Source organism: Balaenoptera physalus (assembly GCF_965194825.1).
Source record: "Balaenoptera physalus genome assembly, chromosome: 21".
NCBI lineage: Eukaryota > Metazoa > Chordata > Mammalia > Artiodactyla > Balaenopteridae > Balaenoptera > Balaenoptera physalus.
The window spans coordinates 16,846,742-16,867,925 of NC_138902.1; the positions used below are offsets into that span (position 1 = coordinate 16,846,742).

Here is a 21,184-nt window from a genome sequence, read left to right on the forward strand (position 1 = left end):
AGAAAATGCAAATGCATGGGGACTGTTCCTACATCCTCTTTCTCTAAGTAGCACGTGTGTTAATATGGAAGGCTCTCAGGTTGGGTGGTTGATTAGCAGTAACTGGAAATAACGTTACAGCTCTTCAAGCCATTCTATGCCATTAGTTGGGGCGGGAGAGGAGCCAATTAGAAGAGTGGATTACAATAAGCAACAAGCCCAGTTAACTGAGGATGGAAGCATACATCTCTGCTATTAAAGGGTTTAAAGATCTGTGTCACCCACTTGGTATTATCTGCAGTAGGATCACGGGAAGGGAGTTGGCACAAGGGGCTTGGAGTGGGAGGGCAATTACATACGGGATGGAATGAGGATTTGACTTTGCTGAAGTTTGAGAGACACCACACTGAGAGATTAAACTGTTTGCCTATGTTCAACGGCTTTAGTTTACACACACATTCATAGGGTGTTTACCAATTAATATACTAAAGGAATCGCAAATCCTGTGTAAATCACCAGTTCCTAGACACAACTTAAACCTCATCTTTCATGCAGTGTTGGCGTTTTAGCTTTGTTTACTATGAGAAGTGGAATAATGATGGCTCAGGGAGAGTGCTTTAAAGTGAAAGAAGGGGAGGGGAGAAGAGCAGATCTAGGCAGCATGCTGCTCTGACAGTTTTTATTATCTGCTAAGTGGTTTACTCATTGGCATTTTGAATGAGCCAAACAGCCTTCCCTGGAGGAACCTGAGTCCTATGTCATAGAATCATTTCATTTCGGGGCTGGGAAAGGACCTAAGAGTAATCAGGCCAACACCATCACCATTCAGATGAGGAAACAGAAGGGCGTGCTACGGGGTGGAGGGACATGGCCGAAGTCACACCCACTTGTGACAGAGCTGGGATTAGAATCTCCTGTCCTGTGGTGGTCCTGGGGTGTGTGTGGTGGGGGGCAGGGGGGGAACAGGCAGTGGGAGAGACAGATGTTCCCTGGGACATGGTCTCCAAACCTGGAACTTCGAAGGTGTGTAATGTTGGCATGAGAGTTGCTAAGATTGTTTTCATAGACCCTGGAGAAAGCCTTAGGAAAATAGGGCTTTGAGAGGCATAGAGTGGTCACAGAGGCCTGTGTTGGTTTCCTATTATTGCTGTTCCATAGACTTACTGGATGAAAACAACCCAAATTCATAATGTTACAGTACTGTAGGTAGAAGTCCCATAGAGCTAAAATGAAGGTGTCAGAGGGGCTGTGTTCTTTCTGGAGGTTCTAGGAAAGGATCCATTACCCTGCCTCTTCCAGCTTCTAGAGGCTGCCTGCATTCCTTGGTTGGAAACCCCTTCTTCCATCTGTGAGCGGTATGACATCAGTCTCCTTATGTGAGTCTGGTGTTCCCGCCTTCCTCTTATAAGGATCCTTCTGTGGGCTCACCTGCATAATCCAGGATAATCTCTCCTTCTCAAGGTCCTTAACCTTCATCACATCTGCAAAGTCCCTACTGCCACGTAAGGTTCCGGGGATTAGGATGTGGACATCCTTGGGGCGCCATTCTTCTGTCTACCACTCTTCTACCACCGGGACTTTCATGGCTTGTTCACTTTAAAGTTAGGACCTAAAGACCCCTCTGTCGCTGCCTCCTGACCCACAGCCGTCTCCCAGACACCACACAATCTTGGGGGTGTCGGTTGACTTTTGGGTTATCTTCACACTTCAGCTGCACAAGTTTCTCTGCAGAGTAAAGCTCCACATCTGCATATAACTTTATGGGGTCCTGGGAAGTTGTTAAAGACTGTAACCAAGGGAGTGAGGCGGTTGATTATCCAGGTTTTCAAAGGGCGTGTTTTAGTAAGCAAGGAGGGCAGCCTCAGTGTGGGCTGGCATCTTCTCTCGGCATTTTTATTAGGCTACAACTAAGTGAAGTGGAAAGGATGATATATTTTAAATATCTTAATAGGACAGGTTATTTCTACTTCCAGCATGGGCAATAAAAGAGATGGCACATACAAAATAAAAATAATTATAGTATGTGCTATTCCTTTACAATGTGCAATCAAACTCACGAACCAATGACTTTCCTCTTATTGAATTAAGGTGCCCCTTCCATTCAGACCTATTAGCCATGTTCACAAACCATTGTTATCTTGTCAATGGCATCTTTAATTAAAGACTCCTCTGGACCACTCTAATCGCTTCGCATTGTGAGCTCACATGGGCTTCAGAAGCACTTTTATTAGAATGACGGCAATTTCTATTTATGCGTGTTTGTTTGTGGACCAAGGGGGTGTGAGGTAGAAGGATGGGTAAAGGCCTTGATATGAGGAAATTCTCCTTTCCAAAAAGAGCAGATCATAAAATGACAATGTGAGAATCTCCCCCCCCCAACCCACCGCCCGCTTTTCTTTTCCCTCTTTCACTACTTTTCTCTTCCCCTCCTCATTCTGGGGGCTAATGGCATTACATTCTAACCTAAATGACTTTGTGAAGAAACCATTGTGATTTTACTGCGGAAAAGAGCACAATCTTCAGCTAAAGTTGCATTAACCCTTCTAGGCCATTAAGGTACCATTTGATAAATTGCCCCTTTTATTACACTGCATGACACTGGCAGTCTGAAAGAATTAATGTGTTTCCCAAATGGCAGCAATGTACTCCCCCTCACTAGCACAAGTAGTACCTTTGTTTGTTACTTCAGAGCCTCTCTCCTCCTCAGTGGTCCCCTATGCCTGTTACAGAGTTAATTAATGCCAAATCTCCTCAAAGGGATAGCTAGACACCATTAATTTGATTCTTCCAATAAAGATTTCTAAAACTCAAAGCAACAAACCAAATTCAAATCCATGACTGACCACTAAACAGAAACAGTGACAGGGATAATTCGTTCATTTATATCCATCACTATCTAGCACGGAAAGCCTGGCAAAGTGGAGAGGGACAAAGCCTGTTTAAGGTGGCATAAGCACCCACCCCAGCTTGACTGGTCATTGATCTCTTAATCTAAATACCAGCCCGCCCAGAGTCCACTGTTTGGACCCATAGGATATACCTCTAAAGTACCAATCATAGGCCAGAATGTTACGAGAAACAGAAGTAGACAAAGGAATTGATGCAGGATGTCCTTTGTATCATCACAAGGCTCTTGATTTTACTTTTAATTTAATTTTTTATTGAAGTATAGTTGATTTACAATGTTGTGCTAATTTCTGCTGTACAGCAAAGTGACTCACTTATACTCATATATACATTCATTTTTTTAATATTCTTTTCCATTATGGTTTATCCCAGGAGATTGGATATAGTTCCCTGGGCTATAGAGTAGGACCTTGTTGTTTATCCATTCTAAATGTAATAGTTTGCATTACTAACCCCAGACTCCCAGTCCGTCCCTCTCCCTCCCCCTCTCCCCCTTGACAACCACAAGTCTGTTCTCTATGTCTGTGAGTCTGTTTGTTTTGTAGATAGGTTCATTTGTGCCATATTTTAGATTCCACATATACGTGATATCATATGGTATTTGTCTTTCTGACTTACTTCACTTAGTATGATCATCTCTAGTTGCATCCATGCTGCTGCAAATGGCATTATTTCATTCTTTTTTTTATGGCTGAGGAGTATTCCATTGTATATATGTACCACATCTTTATATCTGTCAATAGACATTTAGGTTGTTTCTATGTCTTGGCTATTGTAAATAGTGCTGCTGTGGACATTAGAGTGCATGTATCTTTTCGAATTATAGTTTTGTCTAGGTATATGCCTAGGAGTGGGATTGCTGGGTCATATGGTAACTCTATTTTTAGTTTTCTGAGGAACCTCCATACTGTTTTCCATAGTGACTGCACCAACTTACTCTCCCACCAACAGTGTAGGAGGGTTCCCTTTTCTCCACACCCTCTCTAGCATTTGTTATATGTAGACTTTTTAATGATGGCCATTCTGACTGGTGTGAGGTGGTACCTCACTGTAGTTTTGATTTGCATTTCTTGAATAATTGTGATGTTGAGCATCTTTTCATGTGCCTACTGGCCATCTGTATGTTGTCTTTGGAGAAATGTCTATTAAGGACATTTTTCAATTGGGTTTTTTTGTTGTTGTTGAGTTGTATGAGCTATTTGTATATTTTGGAGATTAAGCCCTTGTCAGTCGCATCATTTGCAAATATTTTCTCACATTCCACAGGTTGTCTTTTCGTTTTTGTTTTTAATTTAAAAAAATTTTTTATGCTTTCCTTTGCTGTGCAAAAGCTTGTAAGTTTGATTAGGTACCATTTGTTTATTTTTGTTTTCATATCTATTGCTTTGGGAGACTGACCTAAGAAAACACTGGTATGATTTATGTCAGAGAATGTTTTCCTACACTCTCTTCTAGGAGTTTTATGGTGTCATGTCGTATGTTTAAGTCTGCAAGACAAAGCTCTTGATTTTAGAGTGAACACTTATTATGTTTGCTATCACTGAATTAAACTTTCTGCTGAGTCTAGGCATGTGTTAGTAGTTAAATGGGAATGACTCAGTATCATTGAGTCAGAGCTCAAGCAAATTCCATGGATTTTGTATCTTTGTAATTAAAAAAAGATAGACAAAATAATATCAAAATGTAGCATGTAGTTTGCACAGGACTTCTCATATTTAAAGTCACTTTACTGTCCTCACTCAAATCCTGGAATGCAGTTAATAATACACAAAATTTATAGATGATAAAATTGAGGCTTGGAGAAAGGAAATGACTAGCTCAAAGTCACCCAGGCTGGAGGTGGCAAAGGGGATTGGAACTCAAGCCTTCTGGATCCCTGTGTTGTCCTTACTCTGCTATACCATCTCATTTCTGATAATTCTTTATTTCTCATGCAGTGTCAATGACTAAGTCTGTACTACTTTCCTGACAAGTTATGTATGCCATTAGTTTACTTCAGGATTGGCAGAGTCTTACCTAGCTAGGAAGGCAAAGAAAACAAAAGGAAGGCAGAAGATCCCACTGTGCATGAGGCATACAAACATGGTCCATGCCCAATATTGGGACATTTTGCTGTAAGTAGCATTGTCGTCACATGCTCTGGCCAAATGTGGGATTTCAATTCAGCAGTTGTCTGTTTTCTTGAATATATTGCATATTATTTTCGTCTTTTATTTATTTATTCTTTAATCAATTTTCTTCCTATCCCTTTTCTTGTTAAGTCAAAGAGCTGTGTTTATTCCCTGGAAAGAAATCCAGAGCTGCTCCCAGAGCAGCTGTTATCACAAACTCTCAGGTGACTTCAGCTGGCAAGTCTCTCTCTACTAATTAATCATCAGTTCCCAAGCCAGAATTCTGGGAATTATCTCCAAGTCCTTCATCTCTCTCACCCCACATTAACACACGCATGCGCACACCAGCGGACCTGGCCAAGTTTCTCCCCAAGTCTATCTCTCAAAGCTCCCCATTGGGTGAGAGCTCCGTGACCCCCAACTAGGTAGGGTCTACAAGCCCCCTGGCAACCTGAAGAAGCTACAGAAGACAGACCTTTATCCTTCCTCCTCCCAATAAAGATTTCTTGGGGTTCGTGTCTCTCAGGGAGGATTTGGGGCAGGAGATAGATGGATCCCAGGCTGAACAGTTTTTCCCTTGTGGACAGAAACTCCATAATAGCAGAAACTCCATAAAAGCAGGATGATGGGGGAGGCTGGGCCCTGCCCAGGTAGAAGATAAAAGACCACATATTCCTTATTCTTGAAGTCAAGGAGACCTCCCCAACTACACATGCGCAGAAAGGTTCCCTGGAGGTCAAAAAAGGGAGGGGTGCCACCTCATAGTAAGTGATGAAAACTACCCATAGGCCTCTTCACTAGAATCCATCTTGGCCAAGAGATGCGGACGCATACAGGGGAGGACCCTGAGATAAACCGAATACGGACTCACAACCCGGCAAAGCAAGATGATTGGTCAAAGGAAATCAAGAAGAAATGCCCCATAAAAGTGATTCAACTGCCACGAGGGTGCGACTCTCTCTCTCTCTGAGTCCGCCCACGTGTCTATCCACACGTGCTGTCCTCTTTTTCCTTCTAATAAACACTTTACTTGTTTCACTTAAAAAAAAAAAAAAATCCCCATTGACAGCAACGTGGGGATTAGAGAAAGGATTTAAAACGTTCGCAACTAGAGACAAGGACACTCAGAAGTAGAGTGAATATAATTTACTGCCCAAATTGAGATACTTTTGAGTGTGAAAAGGAGGGCTATTAATATCTGTACTAGGCAAAATGAGGCATCTTTTCACTGTTCTCAGAAGGATACTAGTATGATGAAGACTTGAACGTGGCCAGTGGCAGTGGAGATGAAGCAGAAGATAATACATCTCAAGTGTAAATATGACCGGGTCTCCCGAATCTTCAGCCTCAGCAATCCCTACCCATCAAGTACATTTCAGTTTCCCCTAGGCAGCAAACAACACTCTACATGGTCAAATCTTTATTTTTTCAGCTGCATTCCTCATCACTCTTCCTTTCATATTTTGTTCTGGTTTGCTTAGTTACAAAATATGTGATGCTATTTATTTATTTTTTTACTTATTTATTTTTTAATTGATTTATTTCTGGCTGCCTTGGGTGTTAGTTGCTGCATGTGGGATCTTCTGTTGCGGTGCGTGGACGTCTCTCTCTAGTCGTTGTGTGCAGGGTCCAGAGTGCGTGGGGTCTGTAGTTGTGGCGCACGGGCTTAGTTGCCCTGTGGCACGTGGGATCTTAGTTCCCTGGCCAGGGGATTGAGCCCGCATCCCCTGCATTGGAAGGCAGATTCTTATGGACCACCAGGGATGTCCCTATGTGATGCTATTTATACCTCTGTGCCTTTGCACATTCTGTTCCCTTTGATTGGAATGCCCTTTACTCTCTTTCAGTTTTTAAGTCAATTGTCACTTCCTCTTGAAACTTTCCCTGAGCCTTTACCCAGGGTTCAACCCTTCACTCCTGGTTAATATTTGGGTATCTTTGTCACCACATGTAGCACACTGCAATATCATCATTCATTTAACTGGGTTTGCTTTTGGGGTTTCATCTATTATGGTATGAAGTGGTTCTAGTTTTCCTAGTAGTCACTCTAATAGTTGTGCTTCATGGAATTGTCCATGGTAGGAGGGTACCCTGAAGATATTTAATTTTGATTCCATAACTTTTCAGTAACATTGAATTATTAAAATAGTTTGTTTTTTGGACTGATTTTTGCTCATGTAAAAACTTTAATCTCACATCTGATTCAAAATTCCACTCCCACTCCCAGTAGCCATGCACACGGACACACCTGTGCCCACACACTCATGCATATTTGCATGAACACACACAAGGTTCTAGCTACTGGGTCTGAAGCAGACAACTTGTTCCCTCATGCATTCCCTCTTCCACGAGCTTATTTCTGTAGACAAAAGGAAAATATACACCATCTCCTACTTAACTGTGGCGTATTTTTCTTGGATGGCTTAAGTTTCTTAAGATAATCCTTAATGAATTCAGTATAAATAGGTGATGACTCCAAAAGGCCTCACCGACAGAGGGTGCAGGTGACTGGATTGCAAGCAGTTACCCCTAAGCATCTGTTGTTCCTTGTGTGTTTCAGGTACACCTGCCAACCAGCCCCCAGCTGGCAGCATCTTTACCTACTCTCTGAGCCCCTCTTCCTGGCACTGAAGTGGCCTCTGGCAAACCTGTTTTCCATCTCACTTAACCTCTCTGGCTCCCACTTCCTGGCCTAGGTTCATCTTCTCTACCTCTTGGGAATGTGGGGAACTGGAAATTACACAAGAGCTCTTTGCCCCTCTCTCCTGGGCTTTGGCAGCATGCCCTCTCTTCTCAAAGCTTTTTATTTTTTCCCTCTTCCCTGGAAGCATTGAACAAGTCAACAAACTGATAAACAATGAGAAAATCAGGTATCGATATCCATTTCCTGCAGATGACCTGAATTTTATGAGTAGTTCTCCTGGGGTTACTCTCCCTGGCTTTGGCGAGCAGAGGGACAGCCATCTTTGATCCCCATACTTCTCCAAAATGTGACTTCTCTTTTTCTCACTTCATGTGCAATTCTTACATCAATAGGGAGGGATAAGGCATGATGTGTAGGTGGGCGGGGGAGTGGTGGTGCCCATTCTGATGAAATGATGTTTCTCTGCAGCTTCCGCAGGGAGGTGGGAAAATTAGACTTGACATTACCCTGGCGAAATCTCTGAAATTAGAGAGATCTTCCAGACATGATCTTCCTACATATACACAATCTGTCCTCCAACCAACACCTCCACCAGAGTAACCTCCTTACATATAAGGGGTCCTATTTTTCTTGGTTCACAGTACTGAGTACATTTGGCCCTTGTCACTGACTGAACTGAGCTCGTAACTCTTGCAGTGAGAAGGTGTAGTATTCTTTTGTTGTTGTTTTTTGCCTGAGCTGCTGTAGGATGGCTTGAGACATAACCTAGTGGGTAAGTCCTCCAAGCTGGAGAAGGCAAACAGAGATGCAAATCATCCCAGAGGTTTTGGCCAGGTTTCCTCCCTGCAGTAATGTCCTGATCCGTCACCTGGTGTCAGGGTAGAGCCAAAGGCAGGTGCTCTTATTTTATGCTCAAGAGGTAAGGTTTTTTTGTTTGTTTGTTTTTTTAAAGACAGTGAAATAGAAAGTCTTTTTTTTTTTTTTTTTTTTTATGGCTGTGTTGGGTCTTTGTTTCCGTGCGAGGGCTTTCTCTAGTTGTGGCAAGCGGGGGCCACTCTTCATCGCGGTGCGTGGGCCTCTCACTATTGCGGCCTCTCTTGTTGCAGAGCACAGGCTCCAGATGCGCAGGCTCAGTAGTTGTGGCTCACGGGCCTAGTTGCTCCGCGGCATGTGGGATCTTCCCAGACCAGGGCTCGAACCCGTGTGCCCTGCATTGGCAGGCAGATTCTTAACCACTGCACCACCAGGGAAGCCCAAGAGGTAAGGTTTTGACTGGGACCACTACACTAATTGCAGTAGCCTGATGGCAGGGGTTTCTTAGCTTCTGTGAAATCAGAACCCTTGGAGGCTCTGATTCATAAAATATGAACTCAGTTCATAAAATATGAACTCACTTCCATATTTTACTGGGATGGGTGCTTTTAGAATGGCCTCAAATGTCTGCTTTGACATAAAGCGTAGTTTACTAGAAACAGATTCATTTCATTAAAACCATTTTTACAAGTAGAATGGCCATACATATCTGTTTTCTTTTTAGCCTTCTAGAAATGAGGTCCTCCCAAAGAGCCTAAGGACATTTCTGAGTGCTTGTATCCTCTATCAGGCATGGTAGGTGAGGAAGTGTGTGTTTATAATTTTGTGTGTGTCGTTCTTGCAACCATGGAGGAAAGGCCCCATGAGGCCATTCCCTAGAAGTAGCTACAGTGTGGTGCTGAATGGTGAACCTGTTACTAGAGAAGAAATTGTCTACTCTCTTCCATTTCAGGCCTACTTTTTCTGTCTTCCTAGTCTTGTATTTGGTCTTATTTCATGCTTTGCTATCAAAGCTATTGCACCATCAAGGCACCACTCCCCCCAGAAGTTAATGTTTCCTAACACCACCATGTCTGCCTTCCCACTCCTCACCCCAAGATGTACCCAGTGGGAAGACCATACCATTTGAGAGAAAATAAAAGCACAGTAGAAAAACAGTGGTTGAAATATTCCATCTGGGTTGAGCCCAAGTTCCAAATATGTGTCCTTTTGTAAATTCTTCAGTAAGATTACATTTCCAGCTCTAGTCTAAGCATTTGGTCAGGAATATCCACATGACAGTGTAACTGGAAAAAGAAATGAATGTTTGCCTTTGGTTTCATTTTATTGCTTCTCAGAAGAAAGCTCCATATAGTAATGTTCTGGTCCATTTCTCTACTCACCACCCATGGGTGGGAAGCGGGGTACAAAACGAGAGGTGGGAGTGGGTAGTGGGATGATTGTGCTACATCCGTATCATTTTCTTATTGGGGTGTATGTGGGGGAAATCTCTGAAAGGAGACAATTGATTTTTTAATCCTCTTGTTTAAATACCTTAATTTAAAAAAATTCTTTTTATTGGAGTATAGTTGATTTACAGTGCTGTTTCAGGTGTACAGTAAAGTGAAATCAGTTATACATATACATCTATCCACTCTTTTTAAGACTCTTTTCCCATATAGGTCATTACAGAGTACTGAGAAGAGTTCCCTGTGCTATACAGTAGTTTCTTATTAGTTAACCTATCTTATATATAGTAGTGTGTATATGTCAATACCAGTCTCCCAATTTATCCCCCCCTTTCCCCTCTGGGTGACCATAAGTTTGTTTTCTACATCTGTGACTCTGTTTCTCTTTTGTAGATAAGTCCATTTGTACTTTTTTTTTTAGATTCCACATATAAGTGATATCATAAGGTATTTGTCTTTCTCTAACTTAACTTCACTTGGTATGATAATCTCTAGGTCCATCCATGTTGCTGCAAATGGCATTATTTCACTCTTTTATGGCTGAGTAATATTCCATTGTGTATGTATGACATCTTTATCCATTCCTCTGACACTTAGGTTGTTTCCATGTCTTGGATGTTGTAAATAGTGCTGCAATGAACACTGGGGTGCATGTATCTTTTCAAAGTATGGTTTTCTCTGGATATATGCCCAGGAGTGGGATTGCTGGATCATAGGGCAGTTCTATTAAACACCCTTGTTTAATAAAAGTTACCAAAACCTGTTTAGAGAGGATGAAAAATCCACATCCCCCCAAAGCTCCTGAAGAAATGTTAGAAAGAAAAGACCCAAATTCTTTCAAATTAAAGTTTGGGAAAAGAGGCAGCCTTGTTGAGAGTGATCACTATGCTGGTTTAAGGCGGCCACATTTGGCATTGACTTAGCGTCTTAAATACACTTGATCCAGGAGAATCCTAAGGGCCTCTCACCAGCAAATACTTCTGGCAGCTCCAAGTTTATGCCATTGCCTTTCGGTGAGGCTACTCTAGCTTCTGTGACATCACGAAGCATCCTCTATTTTGTGAGTGGAGCAGTGCCTGAAACTTTACCCCAGGCCCAGCCACAGACAGACAGAAGGGTTGAGTTGGAAGGAAGCTGCTTAAGGCAATATTCGGGCATCAGAGTGACTTCAAAGCAGAGAATAAATGCTTGGATTTGATACCTACACCCCAATGTTCATAGCAGCACTATTTACAACATTCAAGACATGGAAGCAACCTAGTGTCCGTCAATAGACAGATGGATAAAGAGGGATGTGGTACATATACACAATGGAATATTCCTCAGCTATAAAAAAGAATGAAATATTACCATTTTGTAGCAATATGCATGGACCTAGAGATTATCGTACTGAGTGAAGTCAAAGACAAATATTATATCACTTATATGTGGAATCTAAAATAATGGATTTATTTATGAAACAGACTCACAGACATAGAAAACAAACTTACGGTTACCAAAGGGGAAAGCTAGGGGGAGGGATTAATAGATAAATGACAAGGATTTACTGTATAGCAAAGGGAGCTGCATTCAGTATCCTGTAATAACCTATAATGGAAAAGAATCTGAAAAAATATATGTGTAACTGAATCACTTTGCTGTACACCTGAAACTAACATTTTAAGTCAAATATACCTCACTTAAAAATAAAAAAGCCTGGATTTACCTACTGTTCTATACCCCCTTCCTACCTTACAAATACTGGAAAATGTATCCTGGAGCTGGAAATCACTGAGTTAATAACCCTTATACCTTTCTTTGTCTGGTGAATTTCTACTGATCTTTTAGCCACCTTCCTTCCCTACTATGCCTCTGTGAATCTATCCTTAGAATAGATTAAGGGCCTCCTCTATTTTTCCCATTGTTTTCTGCGAAATCCTCTATTGCAGTGTAATTCCACATTGAAGTATAAAGTTATTGTCTTTGCCAAATCTGGGCCCCATTCTGTATGTTTCACGGTGTATTTCCATTATTAGGCATAAGCCCCATCTCTCATCAAACATGTCTTACTGGACTCAAGAATAATACACTTAATTATTCCTTAAAGTGGGGAGTGTGACATAGTCTAAAAATACATTATTAGTCAGAAACTTTTGTTTTGGTACCCAGTCCTGCTACCACGTAGGCAAACCTACTAACTTTTTTTTTGGTCTTAATTAATTTTCAAATCTACAAAATTAGGGTAATTATTATTACTTACCACAGCAGGATGGATGAGAAGATTAAAGGAAATATTGGAGGTAGAATACTTTATCAAATATAAATGTATCAATTAGGTGTTCTTATTTTATCTTTCAAATTGTAGTATCACTGTAGATCATGCACTCCTACAACATCCCTAGGAGGTAGGTACCTACTATTGTTTTTCAGATGAGGACACAGGGTCAAGGAGCTTCATTAACTTACCTAAGGTCACATGAATAAAACCAGTGAGTCTTAAGTCTGAACCCAGGGCTCAGATGCCTGAGTGTACACTCTTAGCCCCTGAACTCAAATGTCTCCTAACATCATGTCCACTAAGTTTCAGCACTGAGGTGACACCTGTTTCCAGACCTTTTTCTCTCAACTATGATGACGTAACGACAGCCAGTTACCTCTGTAGATGTCTAAGAAATGCTCAGCTTCATCCTGCCTCCTGGTCCTGCCTAATTCTCAGTGCTCTTACAGAGCGATTCCAGGGGATGCCTCTTTACAGGGGCCGAACCTTGGAAAAGCAACGTCAGAAAGCTGTTTCCCTAAAGTCTCCGACGTCAAGGAGAGGTGGCATCCTTTAGTCCGTGAGCACCGGAATTGGAGTCAGATATCCTGAAGTCAAATCCCAGCTCACCGGTAAGTAACAGGCCCTTGCAAAGCAGCCTCACTTCTTGGAACCTTCCCTTTTTACATCTTTTTTTCTCATCTCAAAAATTGGTACAAAACCCCCTTCTTTGGAACATAACGGGGGAGATTAAACGAGTTAAGCATGTGAGAGCACCTTTGCAAGTTATACTGAAACAGAGGTAAGTAATTACTTTCCCAAGGATGCGAAGTCCCCTTCTAGCGAACCATTTAAGGTGTATCTATGTACAAAAAGTCAACAGAGTTAATTCCCTCAGCATTATAACCAACCAAAAGTCCAGATTCCTGGAGGAGGTTAGAAAAGATTCATTAGGATGGTTGTTCAAGTCTGAGAGTGTAGACAAAGCAGGGACATTGAGGAAGGAAAGTGACATCATTCCACTTAATGGAAAGTACAGTGTCCTCTTACAGACTTCCCACGTATGCAAGTAGGACGTCCCAAGAGAGACAGGGCACATTCAATTCAAACAATGAACAACCTCCCTTGAAACTTACCAGAATATTAAATATATCCATCTGAGACTATTTGAATACAGGGGCTTGTTTTGAGTCTAACTCCACACACCCATACCCCTGGAAATCTGGTACAGAGCTCGGATCCTTGATATCCATTATGGTTCCACTAAATCATCACCCTGCTACACCAGGGGTGTAACTCAGAAAGGAGCAACAGAAATAAATCATCAACAGCAAAATGGAACAGCCTTTCCACACAGCATAAAGATGGTGTTCAGAGAATCCCGCTGTAATTCTGTGTGTGTGGAGGTGACGGAGACTCAGAAAACTCAGTTCTCACACCTGTGACCCAAGAGGGAGGGAACTGAGATGGCTCTAGAGGCAAAGGTGAAAGAGCCAGAGCAGTGCCGTTCCAGCTCCACGAACTTTGAGGAAATGGGCCTTAATCTGGACACAAGTTCAGAATGACAGACAGCATGAGATGAAAATGGGTTTCCAAGTGACCTTACAAAGAAAAGATGACACTGAAGAGCTATATCAGTTTTCTTCCCCTGATTCATCACAGGACTAAAAGCAGGACTCAGATGCAAGCAGCCTCCTGGCAAGGATGGAAAAAAAAAATGTACCTGAGCTTTAGAAAAAGTAACTAAAAGGCATTTACTATTTTTAGTGTTTTTGGAAGTATGTAGTTTGGAGCTCCTCAAAAAGGAGTGAGACTAGCCAAGGAAGCTAAGTGGGCTGTAGTCTAGTGGTGTGAAGTAGGAACATCTGGGAAGGTTTCAGCAACGTGGAAAAAAATGTGTGCATTCTACAATTTTATTTCATCCTCTGTTAAACAGAGAAGAACACGCTTACTTCATAGATCTGAAGTCTTGGAGGAACTCTTCTTGTTTCCACCCACCTTCCTGAACAGCAGCAATGAACCTGCACCTCAGATACAGATGGATAAACCAAACTGATTAACATGGAACTTACAAAGCTTAGCAGGGGGTGACCCCAGGAGGCCAAAGCCGTCTTTCAAAGTCTTTGAGCTCTGGTGACTTTTTATGTATTTCTCTTTCTTATTTTTCAACTGCAGGATGTCCCAAGTAATATTTCCCTCATTTTTGAGCCATTTTATTTAAGTCCCTGTATGTTTGATGCCTTTGGACACATTCTAGCTCTGACCTCCTAAAAAGAAAGTTCTAGTAAGACATGGGGATTGAGGTGAGCTGTGCATTAGATGCCTTTGAAAATGTGGATGAGCCCTAGGCTGGTTCTTGCGTAATGACGTGAAAGACCCTGGGGGTGGGTTTGAGAGGAAGGAGCTGAACACAGGCTCCGTGGACTCATTACCACTAAACCACTAAGGCAGCAGGATGCAGCGGGGAGGAGGGTTTGCAGGAGGCCATGATTTTCAGGCAAGGTTGACTGGATTCTGCCTCAGACTTGATTGTTGAAGGTGATGCATTTAAAAGCATATGTATAACTGACCATGACCTCAATTTTGAACAGGTACAGTTGCTTAAATAAATCCACCAAAGAGAGAAAAACGAGGTGACTCTCATCCAGAGAGCTCCATTTTTAGGGCTGCTTAGTTGAGATTTTGAATAAAACCTCTTGCCCTTTTTGCCAAGTGGAGATATTTAAACACTGGCATGTTTTCAGGTGCACAGGTAAAGGACCTAGGTCTACAGAACTGAAGAACTGGGGAAATAACATAAGAGCCCGACATAGCACAGCTTATGTGCAAATCCTCTGAAAGTCTCCCCAGCAACCAACTAGCAGAGCCTTTTCTTCCATTTTTTCTCAACTGCCGTAGAGCAGAAAGTTAAAACCACTGGTTACCAACAAATCCTCTTATGGAGATAGCTATCAAAGTCTGTTCAAACCATCTGTTTCTCTGACTGTTTTTCCTTCCACTGTTTTTCCTTCGTGTGTGTGTTTTTTTTTTTTTTTTTTTGCTAACAAACAATGACAAAATCTATTCTAAAATAACCAAGATGTTATGACTGAAAATGCCAGAGGTATACAGACCCAGTTTATAAGAGAAATTGCTTTCTCAAGAGGAGTTTGGTTTATCTTGTGTGGAGGCAGGCAACATTTCTACAAATATTATAGTTGCACTAGGAAAATAACCAACTGCTTTCATTAAGGGTATGCGGCAAGATTTGTTCATGTAATTGAATTTAATGCTGCTGAAATTTGTCAGACCTGAAAGCTATTGAAGTATAGACTATTTTTTTCTTTAAGGAAAATTGCCTAAGAAATTGTCTCTCGGCTTTAGGGCAGGTCTTCTGTTGATATTAAAAGGTCACAGGTCAGTTATTCTCTGCATTTTCATAATGTGTAGCACCAAAGGGTACCTCCAGGGATGATATTTTCTTCTTTTGAGAGGAAGGCTCTGTGACGCAGTCACTGTTTGTGGAGAGACCCTGATTATGCCTTGCCTATGGATTTACTGTTTCAGTGTCTGCTGTCTAGATGTTGGTGACTTGGGTTAGCTGCCTACAAAATGGACAGCCAACAGTTTTGCTACTAGTTTTTCCCTCTATATAGTCAAGTAGCTCACTGTCTCACCCACACACCACCATGTCACATTATCTTAATAACTTCAGATTTTCTGCAGAAGTTCCATTTCATACTTAAGATCTCATTAATATACCATCCTTCTCTGTCTCTTACCTGGGTTCACCTTGGTTGATGGACATGTAAATCTCCCAAGAATTCTCCTCCGGGATGGCACCATGTGGTATCAGTAAACTCACCCCTGAAACAGAAAAAGCCAAGAAATCATTTGTAGATTCTCCAATTATCCTGAAGCACCTCAGTTGAACAGCTTACAGCTGCCCTCAAAGAGGGACCACCTCACAGCACTTTATGAAATTCCAGTCCTGGCAAAGTTTATAAAGTCCAAAATGATAATGAAGAAGACATTGTTTCCTAAAGTGACATAAAGAACTGCATATTAGTCAACTGTGTACTCAAATTAGATTTTTATTTAAAGTCCTCCTAATGTAAATTGGTGGAGCTATTGTGGAAAACAATATGGAGGTTCCTCAGAAAACTAAAAATAGAGTTGCCATATGATCCAGCAATCCCATTCCTGGGCATATATCTGGACAAAACTCTAATTTGAAAAGATATATGCACCCCAGTGTTCACAGCAGCACTATTTACAATAGCCAAGACATAGAAACAACCTAGATGTCCATCGACAGAGGAATGGACAAAGAAGATGTGGTACATATATACAATGGAATATTACTCAACCATAAAAAAGGAAATAACGCCATTTGCAGCAACATGGGTGGACCTAGAGATTATCATACTAAGGGAAGTAAGTCTGACAAACACAAATATATGCTATAACTTATATATGGAATCTAAAATACAACACAAATGAACCTAGGAAAGAGATTCACAGACAGAGAGAACAGACTTGGGGTTGGGAAGGGATGGATTGGGAGTTTGGGGTTAGCAGATGTAAATTATTACATATGGAATGGATAAACAACAAGGTCCTACTGTATAGCACAGGGAACTATATTCAGTATCCTGTGATATACATATTTATATTCTTTTCCATTATGGTTTAACTGAATCACTTTGCTGTACAGCAGAAGTTAACACAACATTGTAAGTCACCTTATACTTCAATAAAATAAGTTAAAAAAAAGTAGTCTTCCTAGCATTTTAAAAATTCTCTTATAAGATTTGGTGTCCTGAGACCTGGCACTATCAAACATATCTGAGAATATATGAGTTTATCAGTTAATCGACTCTAAAATTTCAAAAGGTACTTCTCTGTCTCTATCCATTCATTTCCTACAAAGGTATCTGGGATGATGGGTGAGCCATCTAACATTTTGCTAGAGCCTGGTGTGTAATTGTCTTCTAAATGGTGCATCTTGAAGTCAGTTTAGGGAGGTGACCAATGGAGTAGTGCATTTTGTCAAGAAAACTGGAGAAGGAAAAAGCATGGATAAGCTTAGGAACTTATAGGTTGTTGTGTAGCCACTCTTTGGCCCCATATTTGCAAAGAGAAGCTAGAAAAGGTGACTTAACCATATTCATTCAAGGTCAAATTGAAAAAAAAACTCAGTAGCCTTACTTCAGTAAAATCATATAATGAAGGGAAGGGGGGGGCACATCACACTGCATTTGAAAATTCCCCTTTCCTCCTGAATGCTGTGAACTAAATATTTCAGTTTGGCCAAGAGGGAAGAGTCTAGAGCAGGCAGAGAGTCTCTCTAATGTACCTTCTTGTTTACAAAAAGAAATGGAGACACAGTAAGATCTTTACAAAATAAAATCTCAGGGTAGTCTCCCATTCTTTGAATAAAGCAGCACTCACCTTTTCTCCTTTCATTAGAGCTAATGTGATCACACAGGAAGCTTTCAGGTTGCTGATGGTAATTTAAACCTAGAGATGGCAGGCTTTGCCGATATCCTTCTATGTGCCTGTTAGCTGCTATAGAATCAAGAATGCAAGACTCAGGGCAAAACAAGTTACTTGTGATTCACATTTATGAACATTATTCAGTAAGACGCTAGTTACCGTCAGTATCCTTCACTAATACTAAGAATGAGGCCCATTTAAATCTTGCTTACAGCTTTTCAGCGAGGGTGTTCATTTATATTCTGGACCCTCATGTCAACAGTAGGAGAACTGTAATTGCCATACTTAGTGGCCTCCAATCTGGCTCCTCCCTTAATTGCCCATTCTTCCTTACATGTAGGTGCCGAATGAAGGGGTCTCCATTACATCCTTCCCTGCTGGGGAGCAGAAGTTGTAATACAGGGTATTCAGTGTGTGTGGATGTCAACTTGAATACACACACCAGACATTGTGTATTCTTAGTTTGGCATCGCAGTTTCTCTCTGTTGCCTCTCTTTTAGACTATGATGACAGCAGAGACATTTGGACCCTATTCTTTAGACACAGAAACGCATAGGAGGTTATCATCAAGAAATAATGCCATCTTAGGCAATTAACCCAAGATAAGAGTTTTGTTGTGTTCCCGTTTCCCATTTTTCTTTTCCTTTTTTTCCCCTTGATTGAGGTATAATTCACATGCTTAAAAATGGACCCATGTTAGGTATACGAATTGATGAGTTTTGGGGCAAATGTATACTCTCATGTAACCACCATCGCGATCAAGATACAGAACATTTCCACTGCCTCAGAAAGTTCCCTCACGCCCTTTAGAAGTCAGTTTGATCGCCAGCCCAAATGATCATTTATTTGCCTTCTGACATGTTGATTAGTTTGTCTTTTCTAAACTCTCAAATAAGTGAAATCATATGGGGTTAAAAAAAAAAAAAAAAAGCACTAATGGCTTATTACCTCAGTAACATGTAGCACAATGCCTGGCAGAGAGTAAGCGCTCAAAAAATAAATCATGACTATATGAACAGGATTCAGTATTTTGAGGGGAAAAAAAAAAGCCAGGCTTTGAGACATGCTGTCTTCTGCAGACCATCAGGGCCTGACAATCAACTCCCAGATCGAGTCAGAATAAATATGCATGTGGACTTTTGAGAAAGGGCTGTTTGTAGAGCAGATCCTATCACATTCCTTTGAAGTTGGCTTAATTCTTGTGTTTACAGTGAAACATTATTCATAATACTCCTAAATTCAACCTGAATGTATGGGATCATTGGAACTTTAAACAATTTTGCACGATTATCCTTTAAACATACTTCCCTCCCCCCACCCAAACATGTAAATTGTATGTGGCAACTGCAGATAGTCTAACTAACACAGAGGCAAAGGTCATGGGAGGTGGTACTGCTTGTGGCAAGTTACCCCTTACGAAGAACGAACGGCTCTGTGAATCTTTATGCCTGTGGTCCCCTAAAGACGTATCTGTTTTCAACATGTCATTCACGAGTTCTCTCTGATTAAAGAAAAATATACTCTCCCCCGAACTCCACCTGCTACCCTGACAGCCTTTTATCTGATAGGACAACAGAACCACCTGAGTTTTTTAGTTCATGTTTTGCATAACAAATGATTCTGAGAGTGTGGGGACCACTGCCAGGCACCCCACAATAATTTGGGATGGATGATGACATTACAACAATTTAATTTCTGTGCCTTGCTTCTTTATACTTTAGCTCCCCAGGGCATATTTTACATTTATGTTCTGCAAATAACAGAGCATATGTTTCAATTCCCCACACTAATTTTTCCTCAAACTCATTCCCAGTGAACAGCTTCAGTCTTGTCTAGGGCTTCTTGTTCAGAGCTCTGAAAATGCGCCTTCACAGAGGAACCGTTTGGGAATCATAGAAGACGCTATCAGAACTTTGAGTTTTCAACCCAAGTGCCTCTCAAGTCAGAAGGGAAACAAGAAAAAAATCTGTTTCATCGTGATTTCATCTCACTTTCTTTGATGAACGTTAAACAAACAGCCAGTAAATGGGTGGATCTTGGCACTTCCTCCATGTGTGTGTAAATGTACACACACAGACACACAAGGATGGGAAGAGAGAAGAGTGGGCCAATCTATTCAACCAGTAACTACTGAGAGGCACCTAAGTGCCAAGCACTAGGTAAGAAAGTGGAAATCAAAGTATTCAAACTCAACATGCAACTTCATATAGTTCTGATGTGTGTGTATATATATATATATATATATATATATATATATATATATATATATATATATATATATATATACACACTCTTCTTTTTGAAAGGGCAGGGTTTGTATCTTTTCCAGATCCCACACTTCCAATTTACAGATTCTTACAAGAACAGTACCTGTTAATATGGCCGCCTGCTCATGTCCCATCAATCTCCTATCTGCCAAATCTCACCAGGCGGAAGGCATCACACATTGACACTCAGACATACTTAAACACATTTTCTTACCACATCCGAGAACACTGACCGAGGAAGATTTAGAGAATTGGAAGTTTAGAAAACAAAATCATCATTGGGGCTGTACTGGAGGGCTATTTGCCTGAAATGAAGTTTTTAAGGAAGCGACTGATATAGGAAAACCAAACAATCATCAGCTTGAAACAAACTGCAGGCGCAAGTCACTAAGCTACTTAGATGGTCAGTTAGTGGAATAGTAGCATCAGACTAGTTCTACTACAGAATTCATTGTATTAGAGAAAATGTTTGATATTTTAGGTGGGTTAGTTCTACCCTACAGAGAAATCTGCCAAGGCCCTGCTGGTCCTGACTCAACGCTAGCCAGTTCTTTAACAACAAACACTTGTAGATCTGATATATTCCCTTTCCTCTCAGCCAACAGTGATGATTCAGAGCACTCCCTAAATCTCGTTGCTCAGAAATCGGAGGAGAGATGGTTCTCTTCCTCCATCCAGTTAGGTCTTAGATGGCAACTCTGAAGACTAATCTATAGGTAGGGTGTCATTTTCAAAGTGACCTGGGCTGTACACCTTGTCAAAACATCAAGAAAATGTTCCAACCCAAAGGAAGAAAACACTCTTGAGAACTATATGGCCATGGATCTGAAGTTTGAATTCAAAAGAGCAACCTCATAGGGAACCCTCATCACTGCGCATCATACAGCAACATTACAGTAAGGTTGACAGACACCGATGGTGTTTATTAGGTCAGTTACTGAGGACGTTTGAGTGTCACTGCAGTAAATTATCGACTAGTGCATAAACCATGCTTCGCTATAAAAATGGTATTTTTCAGTCACGTCAAAGAATGTTTTCAGTGCTTCCTGATCATGTTCTAGGAAATATATTTCAAGGGGGCTTAAACTCTGGGGACCACCCGAAGCTTTTGAGCCAATATGGCTGTCAACCCTAACAGAGCATCTGATGGAGTGTACGGTCCATGCTGAGATGAAGATGGCAAAATCTAATCTCAGTGCTGGTTCTGGTTTGCCATGTAAATCAAGCCAACTTATGGAGCCACGGTGTTTGTCACTCTGACATGGGAACAGTCAACATCTTATAAATGAATCTTACGGGAC

General features: G+C 41.2%; 1 protein-coding gene across 5 annotated transcripts in view; it reads right to left on the reverse strand.

The window, feature by feature from the left end:
* UNC5D (unc-5 netrin receptor D) overlaps positions 1-21,184 on the reverse strand; it is a 590,870-nt gene that overhangs the window by 53,352 nt on the left and 516,334 nt on the right. For all 5 annotated transcript variants that reach the window (XM_082444614.1, XM_082444613.1, XM_082444611.1 and 2 more), the window contains one exon: positions 15,900-15,984. In XM_082444614.1, coding sequence (XP_082300740.1) covers positions 15,900-15,984 — 85 coding nt within the window. The remainder of the gene's footprint in view (positions 1-15,899; positions 15,985-21,184) is intronic.